The sequence below is a fragment of the Asparagus officinalis genome, chromosome 7 (genome assembly GCF_001876935.1).
Source record: "Asparagus officinalis chromosome 7, Aspof.V1, whole genome shotgun sequence".
NCBI lineage: Eukaryota > Viridiplantae > Streptophyta > Magnoliopsida > Asparagales > Asparagaceae > Asparagus > Asparagus officinalis.
Window position 1 is genome coordinate 16,850,934 of NC_033800.1, and position 11,746 is coordinate 16,862,679.

Genomic DNA, 11,746 nt, shown 5'->3' on the forward strand with positions numbered 1-11,746 from the left:
CATGCTCCCAAAGATCAAATACCCTCCTCCAATTTCTCACAAAATTGATCTAAATTAATCTAAAAATCCAAAAATTAAAAAAAAGGGATTTTTTACCTTGATTTTGGAAGCAACAGCGTCGGAAAGATCAGATCTGAATATCGTCGGCACAAGATCAGACCACCCTCCCCTAATTTCTTCGAATACAGGGGCAAAGATAGCGGCGGGAGTTTCTGGCGGGAGGAGAGCAAAGGGGGTAACTATAGCTCAACAAAGAAATCAACGACGAAACCAAAATCCGACGTGGCGCTGGTTTTCGACGATTTCACTCCGATGGGGAGGGAAATGGGGGAGAGGAAAAAAATCGATGTGGCGGCGATTTCCTCTATCGTTTCTCTATTTAGCCCTAGCGAAACAAAGCAGAGAAATGAAAACTTCGGAAACGCAAGAACCGACGTGGAGGGCTAAAGAACCGACGTGGAGGGGTTTTCCCACTTTTCCACCTCTTATAATAACGAACCAAACAGCCCCTAATAAAAAAGAAAAAGAAAAAGAGAAAAAAAAAAAAAGCAACGGCCAATACCGTGAATGTTTGTCTCTCTGTCTCGCAAACTTGCCAGTGCCTTGAATCTTGTCAAAGTAGTTAAACAAATATTCAAAAAGAAAAAAAGGAGTAGACGGTGGGGATGAATTGTTGGGGGCAACTTGTGCTTTATGTAATTTACACTTGATAGTAATCCTAGATATGGAAAAGTTTTGTGGTTGATAGACCAAAGCATGAAGTTAACCATCAAGTTGAATTATTTCAAATAAGTCTATAAATTTTTATCTTCGAGGGTTGAACAGTCATAAAATGAAGTTGGGTTCTTATACGGCAGGTCATGAACCAAGTAATTCACTCTCTTTGTTTGATAAGAAAAAACCAATTCAAGAGTTGAACCAAGTTGGCTTCTTACATGCCGTGTCTTGAACCAAGTAATTCATTATCTTTGTTTGATAAGGAAAAATCAATTCAACCGGCCGAGTTTTATCCTAAGATTTATCTAAAATAGACTCCATGGAACCTAGCGATCAAGTTCATATATAGCTGCATCTCCTATCAAAATAAATAAGTAAATAAAATAAAATAAAAAACTTGATAACTACACCTCCATTTTCTCATGTAACCACTAATCATGATTTTTCCGAAACTAATTGCTAAAGAATTGAATGATTGTTGAACAATTTCCGTATTTGGTTCACAACAAGTGATGTAAAAGCCCCATGATTTGAAAAATAAGTACAAAATGGATCGATTTGTGCAATAAATGTTCTAAATAGGTGGAAATGAAATTTTTTCCTATATTATACAGTATCCAATTTGTTCCCCAGACCACTGCAGGCTACTTAACCCTCACACTGAACTCTCTCCACGCTCTCAGCCACCCTCTTATACTTGTTGTACATCCACGCACAGACCAAAAAGTACCCAAAGTTAACCCCTCCGGCGACCGCCAACAACCAAAACACATTCTCCATCCTCGACGGGTAGCCGGGGGTTTTCAACAATTATCCGGCAAACCACACGCGTCACCCTCCTCACCACCCCGACCACCGCCGTGCCACGTAGAACGCGACTCGGCTAGCAGCAGGCAGCAACCGCCGCCCCGTCGCCTGCTCTTCAGCGACACATGCACGGGAACGTGCCTGGTAGTAAAGGGCGCACCTGCGCCGGGAATGCAATCGCCGTCGCTGAGCCCAGTCGTGGCCATTGCAGCACCAAGCAGAGCACGCGACATCTGCAGCGGTCCGACCGAGGATCGGATGGCTGCTGTGAGCGGTGGACGACGGAGGATCGTCGTCGCTCGCGAGCGCCGAGACCCCGCCATCGCCCGCGCTTGAGACGTGGCCTAGGCCGATGCGGTGGAAGGGGTTCTGGTTTACGTTGACTGAGGGTGGGGAGGCGGTCGAGGAGGGGGAGGACGACGGCGACGTGGCGAGGTTGAAGACGCGCGAGCGGAGCCTGGCGGGAAAGGTGAAGTGGGGCCCGGAGGAGAGCGGTCCATGGTGAGGGCTTGGAGGACGGTGAGGCTGGCTTGGATGCCGATGGAGACGCTGAGGACGATGGAGGAGGTCCAGAGAGGGGAGTCCGCAGGAGGGTCTTCAGGTCTTCCACGCTGTTGGACCGTGCAGAGGTGCCATATGTTTCTTGCGGCGGAGTTTCGTCCGGCGCTGGTGTCGCCGTCCGTGATTATGGCAGCTCGGTTAAGGAAATGCTGGGGGGAGTGGGTTTTGTTTTGTGGTTACTACTAAAAGAATTATTTGTCAAGAGAGAAATTCTTCATTAAGACAAATTCATCGAGCCAGTATTATTGCAGACCTTCACTGCACATGCTTTATGCTAATAAATGTAAGATTTGTCATATTTGTCAGGAGTAAAAACTTTCTGTGAAAAAAAGATAGTCAAAGATTGGATCCGGATTCTCTCCAACTAGATGGTAACCGGAGAATATTCAATTCTCTCTATTATTATCGTTCATATCACTTCTAGTGGATGGGATCACGCCACGTAAGTTTTTCGTTGTTATGTTAAAAACTGTTAGAGGAAAATATGTTTGGGAAAGATTTGATTGACTGATTGATTGGAGATGATCCGTGATTGTAGCATAGGAATATTGTAATTTTATTCTTTCCTAGTTTAGCTTCTTTCCTAGTATAGCTTCTCTTCTCTGTATATAATGGGATATGTATCTTTGTAAATCATCAATGAAAGAAAGTATTATTCTCTCCTAAATTTTACATATATAATGGGATATGTATCTTTGTAAATCATCAATGAAAGAAAGTATTATTCTCTCCTAAATTTTACATGGTATCAGAGCGATGGTATTCCTAACCTAGCTTTCGCTTCCGCACCATCATCAAGAAAAGCACTGCCGCCTCCTAATCCTAAACTCTCTCTGCCGACCCACTATCAAAATCACCAATTCCTTTTCAAAGCTGGGATCAGTTGGTCACCACCATTACCCATACATCAATATCTCCTTCATATTCCAAACCCATTTTTTTTCTTTCTCCGCCATATCACCATCATATTATACCACCAATTTAACAAAACAAATCCACCCTCTGTTTTTTTTTACCTTTGAACTGGAATTCCTTTTTGATTTTTCTGAAGCATTCCACCTTCTCTATCAACCTACCATGGGAGATGTCGATGATGCTTCTGCTTCCAATCCCAACCTCAAAGAAGGGCTTGACCCATCAAGCCGATATTATTTCCACCACTCTGATCATTCCGCCACCAAACTTTGATCACAATTATTGGATGGCGAAAATTGGGCCACATGGAGCAGATCCGTTGAAATTGCTCTTTCTGTTAAGAACAAATTAGGGTTTGTTACAGGGAAATTCAAAAAGCCTTCCAAGTCTAAAAATCCAGATGAGTTCAACTTATGGGAAAGAGCCAACCATATGTTGATTTCATGGTTCTCTCACTCAGTTTCACCGGATCTCGTTCCAAGTGTGCTATTTGCTCCCACTGCCCAACACGTTTGGGAAGATTTTCAAGCCCGTTTCGCTCAAGGTAATCTACCTCGAATATTTCAAATCAAACGTTCCATTGGTTCACATGTTCAGGGAACCATGTCAGTTGCGAGTTACTACACAAAGTTGCGTGGTTTTTGGGATGAGTTGGACTCTTACCGCCCTTTATCCACGTGCGATTGTTGTCAATGTGGTGAAGGCAGTAAGAGAACTGCACATCATAATGAGGATCGTCTCATGCAGTTTCTCATGGGACTCAACGATACTTACAATTCCATTCGAGGCCAAATACTACTTCTAAAACCGGTACCAGATATTCCGGAAGCCTACAACATGGTGACCCAGGATGAAAAACAGCGAGAAATTAGGAATAATTCTCTCACTGAAAATTTCTCAGTTGCAGCGGCTGTGCGATTTCCAAAAGGCTCTAATTCAAACAAGTTCTCTGGTAACCCATCTTCTTTTCCTTCCACTAATGAAGGATTATTTTGCAGATATTGTAAAAAGGACAAACATACCATTGACACCTGTTATAAACTGCATGGGTTTCCCCCTGGGCACCCACGTCATGATCCCAATTTTAAACCAAAAAGCAACCGTCTCGGACACCAAAATCAGCAGCATGGTGCCCGATCCAATTCTAGTGCTGCACATGCCGCATCTGCCGACAATTCTACTCAATCTCTCTCAGGACTTTCCGCCGAGCAATATCAACAGTTGACTACTGCCATGGCCAATGTGCCACACTTATCCAAGGGTAATAATGATGTTTATGCAAATGTCGCAGGTTTGTGTGAGCATCCCTCTATTAATTCCGCTTCCTCGAATTGCTGGATTTTAGATAGTGGTGCCACGGATCATATTGCTTCTGATTCTTCTTTATTTATTCATTCTCATCCGCCTCACACACCTTTTGTTAAATTACTCACTGGTTCCACCGTACCCATCAACTCTACTGGGACACTCCTCTTTAATAAAGATATTGCTTTAAAAGATGTTCTTCATGTGCCTTCTTTTCGATTAAATCTTTTGTCTGCCAGTAAAGTTACAAAATCCTCCAATTGTTGTGTGATTTTGTTCCCGGATTTCTGTGTTTTGCAGGACTTGGCTACGGGGAAGATGATTGGTTGGGGTAAGCAAAGTGGCGGCCTCTATTACATGTCCCCAGTTCACACCTCACCAACTGTTTGCCATACTTCCAATCCCGATGCTACCTGGCACCATCGTCTTGGCCATCCATCTCCTGCCTGTCTACGTCTTATTTCTAAGTCTAATAAGTCTATTCCTACCCCTTTTGACAATTTTTGTAATGTTTGTCCTTTGGCCAAACAGACTAGATTACCATTTCCGTTAAGTTCAATTTCTTCTACTTTACCTTTTCAATTAATCCATTGTGATATTTGGGGTCCACATAAACATCAAACACATTCTGGTGCTCGTTATTTTTTAACTCTTGTGGATGACTTTACTCGTTGCACGTGGTTATTTCTTATGTCCCATAAATCCGATGCTGCTACATTGCTTAAATTGTTTTTCACTTTTGTTCACAACCAGTTTAACTCACAAATTAAATTCTTTCGCAGTGACAATGGTAGTGAGTTTCTTTCTCTACGTTCATTTTTTATAATTAAAGGTGTTGAATTTCAGAGTTCTTGCGTTTCCACTCCACAACAAAATGGAGTTGTCGAGCGCAAGCATCGTCATATATTACAAGTTGCTCGTGCTCTCCTTTTTCAGTCAAATATGCCCATTCGTTTTTGGGGTGAATGTGTGTCCACAGCTGTTTATTTAATCAATCGATTGCCTAATCAACTGCTTTCTCACATTTCTCCTTTCGAGCGCTTGTATGGTCGTCCACCAACTTATGACCATCTTCGTGTTTTTGGGTGCTTATGTTATGCCACTGTTGTCACACATATTTCTAAATTCGCTCCTCGAGCTAAGTGTTGTGTTTTTTTGGGCTATCCTACAGGACAAAAGGGTTATAAATTGTTAGACTTAGAATCCCACACAATTTTTGTTAGCAGGGATGTACGTTTTTCATGAGCCATATCTTTCCATATAAACAGACACTCTCTCTCTAATTTTATCCCTATACCTGCACCCGATCTTAGCTACACCCCATCTTCCCCCCATACTATTGACCCCCTTGCCCAAGATATCCCGACCCCATCCAACCCTCCTACCCCTCCTGTTTCTCCGGACCTTTCTACCCCAATCACTCTATCAGACCCATCACCTGCCTCCTTACCCACTTCCACTCCTACTTCCACATCACCCATTGCTCCTCGTCACTCAACCCGACCTCGTGCCCCACCTACATGGCATGCCGACTATCAAATGCATTTTGCCGACACTGCCTCCCCACCATCATCGTCTCCAACGTCATGTCCGCCCCGAGGTACAAGGCACCCTCTCTCTAATTCTTTATCTTATTCACGTCTTTCTCCCTCCCATTATTCTTTTCTTGCATCTATTTCTAGTCTCCGTGAGCCCACTAACTATGATCAGGCAATTCTTGACCCGAAGTGGAGGGCTGCAATGCAAGCTGAACTCGATGCCCTCGCTCGCAATAATACTTGGTCTCTTGTTTCCCTCCCTGCCGATCATAAACCCATTGGCTGCAAATGGGTCTACAAGATCAAATACAACTCTGATGGTTCTATTGAACGTTACAAGGCCCGCCTTGTTGCTAAGGGCTATACTCAGGTTGAAGGCGTTGATTATTTGGAGACTTTCTCTCCCACTGCCAAACTTACCACTGTGCGTTGTCTCTTGGCAGTGGCTGCATCCCGCAATTGGATCATCCATCAAATGGATGTTCATAATGCTTTTTTGCAAGGCGATCTTGATGAGGTTGTTTATATGGACATTCCCCTTGGCCTTCGCCGACAGGGGGAGAATCTGGTATGTCGGCTCAATAAATCATTATATGGTTTAAAGCAAGCTTCCCGTAACTGGTTTGCCAAATTTTCTTGTGCTATTCGAGGCATATTTGAAACTGAACCCTGACGAGGGCGACCCATTACATGATCCCACCAAATACAGAAGATTAGTCGGGAGATTGATTTATCTAACAGTGACAAGGCCAGACTTGGTGTACTCTGTGCAAATCCTAAGTCAATTTATGCAAAATCCTCGGAAACCACATTGGGAAGCTGCTTTAAGAGTTTTACGTTTCATTAAAGGGAATCCTGGTCAAGGATTATTCTTTCCTTCTTTCAATGATACTACATTAAAGGCTTACTGTGATTCAGATTGGGCGAGTTGTGAGACAACTCGACGTTCAATTTCAGGACTCTGTGTATTTCTCGGAAATTCCTTAATATCTTGGAGATCAAAGAAGCAAACCAATGTGGCTCGTTCCTCTGCTGAAGCCGAATATCGAGCTATGGCTGCAACATGTTTGGAAATTACATGGATACGACATATTCTGCAGGATCTCAAAGTTCCACAAAGACAGCCGGCGTCTTTGTTTTGTGACAACCAGGCAGCTCTACACATTGCTAAAAATCCTATTTTTCACGAACGCACAAAACATATAGAGATTGATTGCCACATTGTTCGGGAAAAATTGCAAGCCGGAGTAATTGCACCATCCTATGTTCAGTCAAGATCTCAACTTGCAGATATCTTTACCAAACCTTTGGGAAAGGAACAATTTCAATATTTAAGTGGCAAGTTGGGACTTCATGATATTCACTCTCCAACTTGAGGGGGAGTGTTAGAGGAAAATATGTTTGGGAAAGATTTGATTGACTGATTGATTGGAGATGATCCGTGATTGTAGCATAGGAATATTGTAATTTTATTCTTTCCTAGTTTAGCTTCTTTCCTAGTATAGCTTCTCTTCTCTGTATATAATGGGATATGTATCTTTGTAAATCATCAATGAAAGAAAGTATTATTCTCTCCTAAATTTTACAAAAACCGCTCTGGTCTGAAAAAAACCACTAGTAAACTTAAAAACCACAATAGTCAAAATTAATAGTAAAAATCTTACGTGGCGTAATATCATCTATTAAAATCGAGATAAACGATAAGGATTGAAAAAAAATTAGACCCTCTCTAATTACCACTTGTGTTTAGCAATCTGAAAGTGAATTTAAAATATGTAAGTTACTTTTTTTTGCAAATGACTTTTACATCCATGTCAGTACGCAAGTGAATTTCACAGTGTTTGTTTGAAAAATTAAATTATGTCGAAAGTGCAATGTGAAGATGACGTGGCAAAATAAGATTAATTAGAAAGTATAATTAAAATTATTTAATTAAATTAGTTATCTTTTTGTCACTTTCATGTGACTTCACCACTTTTTTAGGGGAAGTCAAAATTGCATTAAATCATATGTGACAACTTTCTTGCATCTCACTTTCATAACCACTTACATGAAAACAAACATCTTAATTGTTAAATAAAAGTAACTTTCTCATTTTCATCTTTCACTTGCATGCAAACAAACACCCCCTAATTGAAGATAATCTGAATCCTCTTAGATTCATTCATCTCAATAGATATCTGTTAATCTAACTTATTATGGGATTATTAGGTTAAATGTTTCCATAATTAGTCACTAGTGTTAGATTTTAAATCATGACAAAACTAATTACAGAACGTTTTCATAATCTAGTTTAGTGTTTATGGAACGAATATATATATATATATATATATATATATAGAGAGAGAGAGAGAGAGAGAGAGAGAGAGATTTGATATTTTTCATTCATCTTTTCTGCTTCATATTTTATGTTGCATTCAATGGACTCATATCATGACATTTAATGTACAACAAATAGATGTCAACCATTGGATCTGTACATCAATTCTAAATAGTTGATATCTTTTTGGTGCACATCTAATACAATAGATCCGGGACCATCCAAATCTTGTGCTTTATTACTTTGTAACTAGTTATAATTAGTGTTTATCCTACAGTGTACTTTTGGTGTACCAAATGTGATGTGAATATTGCATTTAATTAACAGTAACATTGCACAATCTTGGGACAACAATATCACATAATAACCTCTCATCCACGTAGCACACCCTACAATAATGGTGGCTACATTACAGTGAAGAAATGGTCATGAACTTAGCCATAGGGACATCATCAATAGTGTGGACATGAAGCTCAAAATTCACGCATCAGACCATCATCATTTGTTCCAGAAAGTATAGCAAACTATAGGTGCAACATTGGATCGATGATTAGCAATATAAACAGTGATATCCCTTTGTGTACACTCTAAAGGTATCTGCTTTTTAAGTGGTGGCAATATATGGCGCATGGTTTCCAAGAATGGACGAAGGTCCTCTGTATATATATCTGCATATATTATTTAAAGGAAATTATGTTATATTCTCTTAAATCATGCATATTTGGAAACTAGGGTAAATCGCCAACTTTGGAAAAAGATCTCTTTAAAATTAACAAGTCATTAACTTTGATAAACTAATTTGTAACTACAATCCAAAAATATTAATAATATAGTCAAAAAATTTGTACGTACGTTGTATTCTACGAAGTTCATAATGAATGATTTGGGGATGTTTTCTTTTTAAAGTTGATGACATAGGGATTGTTTTGAAAATACACATAATTAAGGGGTACTTTATATATACCCCCAAAAAAATACCCCTTTTATTTAATACCTTCAATTAGTTTGCACGTGATGACACATTGTATAATAATTTGTCATATCAAAGTGGAAGCAACTAACTTAGCTAACTTCTGGCCTTCCACAGTGGCCAAGCTACATAGTGTCTAGTGGGGTTACAGAACATCATTGGATTACCTACTTTATGTATGTTTTTATTAGTTTTAATTATATTTACTGTTTATGACACCACTAAAATTAGGATAGAACACCACTAAAAGGGATAAAATTGAGAAATTATCAACATAAATTTTAAATACAATCATGATAAATTATATAGTGACTAGGTCAAAATCCCGACTACATACACCGTGCCTCTCACTATGTGCATAGAAAGGGGAAACACGAACAACATTTACTCTTAGCTTTTGTGGTCATCTCTTTCTTACTTTTATATCCATATTCTTCATTATAATAATATTTAGACAACAGGTCAATAGATTATTACAAATTCCACCATGTATTAATGGGCAGATCGATGGGCATGACTCGTTTCAGATAATTAAATAAAATTATGATTATCTACAACCATGACAACTTGTACTATTGGTGTGAGACGTGAGAGTACAGAGAGAAAATTTATGATACTTTCTTCTTATGAAGAAGGACCTCCAAGATAAATTCATGATAGTTTTCTCTTATAAAAGCTTTATGACAGTTTTGTGCAAAATACTTGTGCGAAACTACGAAAAGATAGAATTATTCGCATACCTAAAGCTTGAACTTGGTGATTGATGCAAGGATTTCACCTCTTCACCAGCCCCATAAAAATACTCCACCGCTTCCCTCATCTCCGCAACCTTCCTCTTCCTAACGCAACGACGACCCGGGCAATGCCCGTAAACGGGCTCCCCTTCGCCCGTGGGCGGCGGTAATACTTCTTTCCCATCATCACAACCAACACGCTCACAGCATTAACTATCAAACACAATCCAAACCCCAGCGTCCAACTAACGCTGTCCTGAACATAAACGATGACTGTCGTGCTGATGACCGCTGCAACGTACATGATGACGAAGTACCAGTTGAAGAATGTGTTTTGGTCTTTAACGTCGTCGAATTGGTCTGCGCCCATCGTCATGAGATTGAACCGGGTCCCGCCTAAGCCGACCGATAGTAGGGCGACGGCGGCGTAGCCGATGGTTCGCGGCAGGGATCGGAGTCTGGAGTGCACGGGGTTGGCCTCAGCGATGGGATTGCGGCGGTTATTGTGAAGAGCACCAGTGACTGTTCAGTGTTCAGATAGTTGACAAGTTTATCGTAACGACAATTAAAATGTAATTTTTGCAACAAATGACTACAAACTAAGCTCAGACTATAGGCTCAGTTTAGAATACAAATTTTATCAGAGCACCATCCCATCACGCGGGCAGGAACTATATAATTTCTCTCTCTCTTGTATGTATGTATGTATGTATAAGAAAAATAGGTATACTTGGTAGTGCGGTGACATAACATCCTCCACTCATTCAAATGGTTGCATATCCTCATGCACTCCTCAACCCATGTGAATGTGCCCCCCCCATTTGAATGAGTGGAGGGGATTGTGCCACCTCACTACCAAGCACAAAATTTATGCTTTGTACCAAACATACTCATATATATATATATATATATATATATCCATAGAGAGAGAGAGAAGATTAGTGTGAGTATGGCTTCTTGTCATATAGGATGGAGGATTTCCTCCTTGAAGCCTCAAATCACCATGATGAGCGACATTGTGGGATGATCCGCTCCGTTGAAACTTGATTCTACATATTTTAAGAAATCCGAACAGCACCAAGGATACCACCCACACACACACACAGAGACATCATCACACACACTATATAATATATTTAATATATATATATAGGTAGTAATAATAAGTATATATATATATATATATATATATATATATAATATATTTAATGAATATCCTTGGAACAACTGGGTATTTTCGCGCTCATGACAAGTTGTATCGTTTATTTGGCGTCCTGAGTATGTGGCGAGCTAATCGCATCATCACCATGTGAAGGAGAGAGAATAAGTAAGAGTAGAGTATATTCTATCATGTGGTGAGATTTGTTCACCTATTGTCAAGGAGTGAATCCTCTCCTTTATCAAATACATATTTAGTTCTCATAATATATATATATACTAGGATTAGTCATTATAGTATACTATGTATTAGCTTAATATAACTCTTATATTATATAATATATATATATATATATATATATATATATATAGGCTAATCTATATTATACTACGTATAGGTGCAGCATGTGATAGCGCAGCGAGCAAGTAATATGGTGATAATTTGTGTCCTGATCCCCACAAAAGCGGTAAGTTCAAATCTCTAAACCATCCCTCGTACCCTTGCTGCTTGACTCATCGCATACCACTAGAACGAAGGAGTCTGATACAACATGTACTGGTACTGAATATACTCTAAAATCTGGGGTAGTATTAAAAGTATGTATGTATAGTCTTTTCTATAATGAACGTATTGCTTTTTTCGTTATGAATTACCAGAAAATTGACGAAGGTGGAGATCGCGACGACCGGGAAGCAACCGAAGAAGGCGTCGGAGATGATG

General features: G+C 39.9%; 1 protein-coding gene across 1 annotated transcript in view; it reads right to left on the reverse strand.

Moving 5' to 3' along the window:
* The window catches only part of LOC109846757 (protein NRT1/ PTR FAMILY 2.3-like), a 10,706-nt gene continuing 247 nt past the window's right edge, over positions 1,288–11,746 (reverse strand). Inside the window, 7 exon segments of the mRNA XM_020416000.1 lie at positions 1,288–1,498; positions 1,685–2,013; positions 2,016–2,234; positions 9,836–9,845; positions 9,960–10,299; positions 10,302–10,389; positions 11,680–11,746. The exon segment at positions 11,680–11,746 is cut by the window's right edge and continues 136 nt beyond it. Of these exon segments, the coding sequence (XP_020271589.1) occupies positions 1,366–1,498; positions 1,685–2,013; positions 2,016–2,234; positions 9,836–9,845; positions 9,960–10,299; positions 10,302–10,389; positions 11,680–11,746 (1,186 nt within the window). The 3' untranslated portion in view covers positions 1,288–1,365.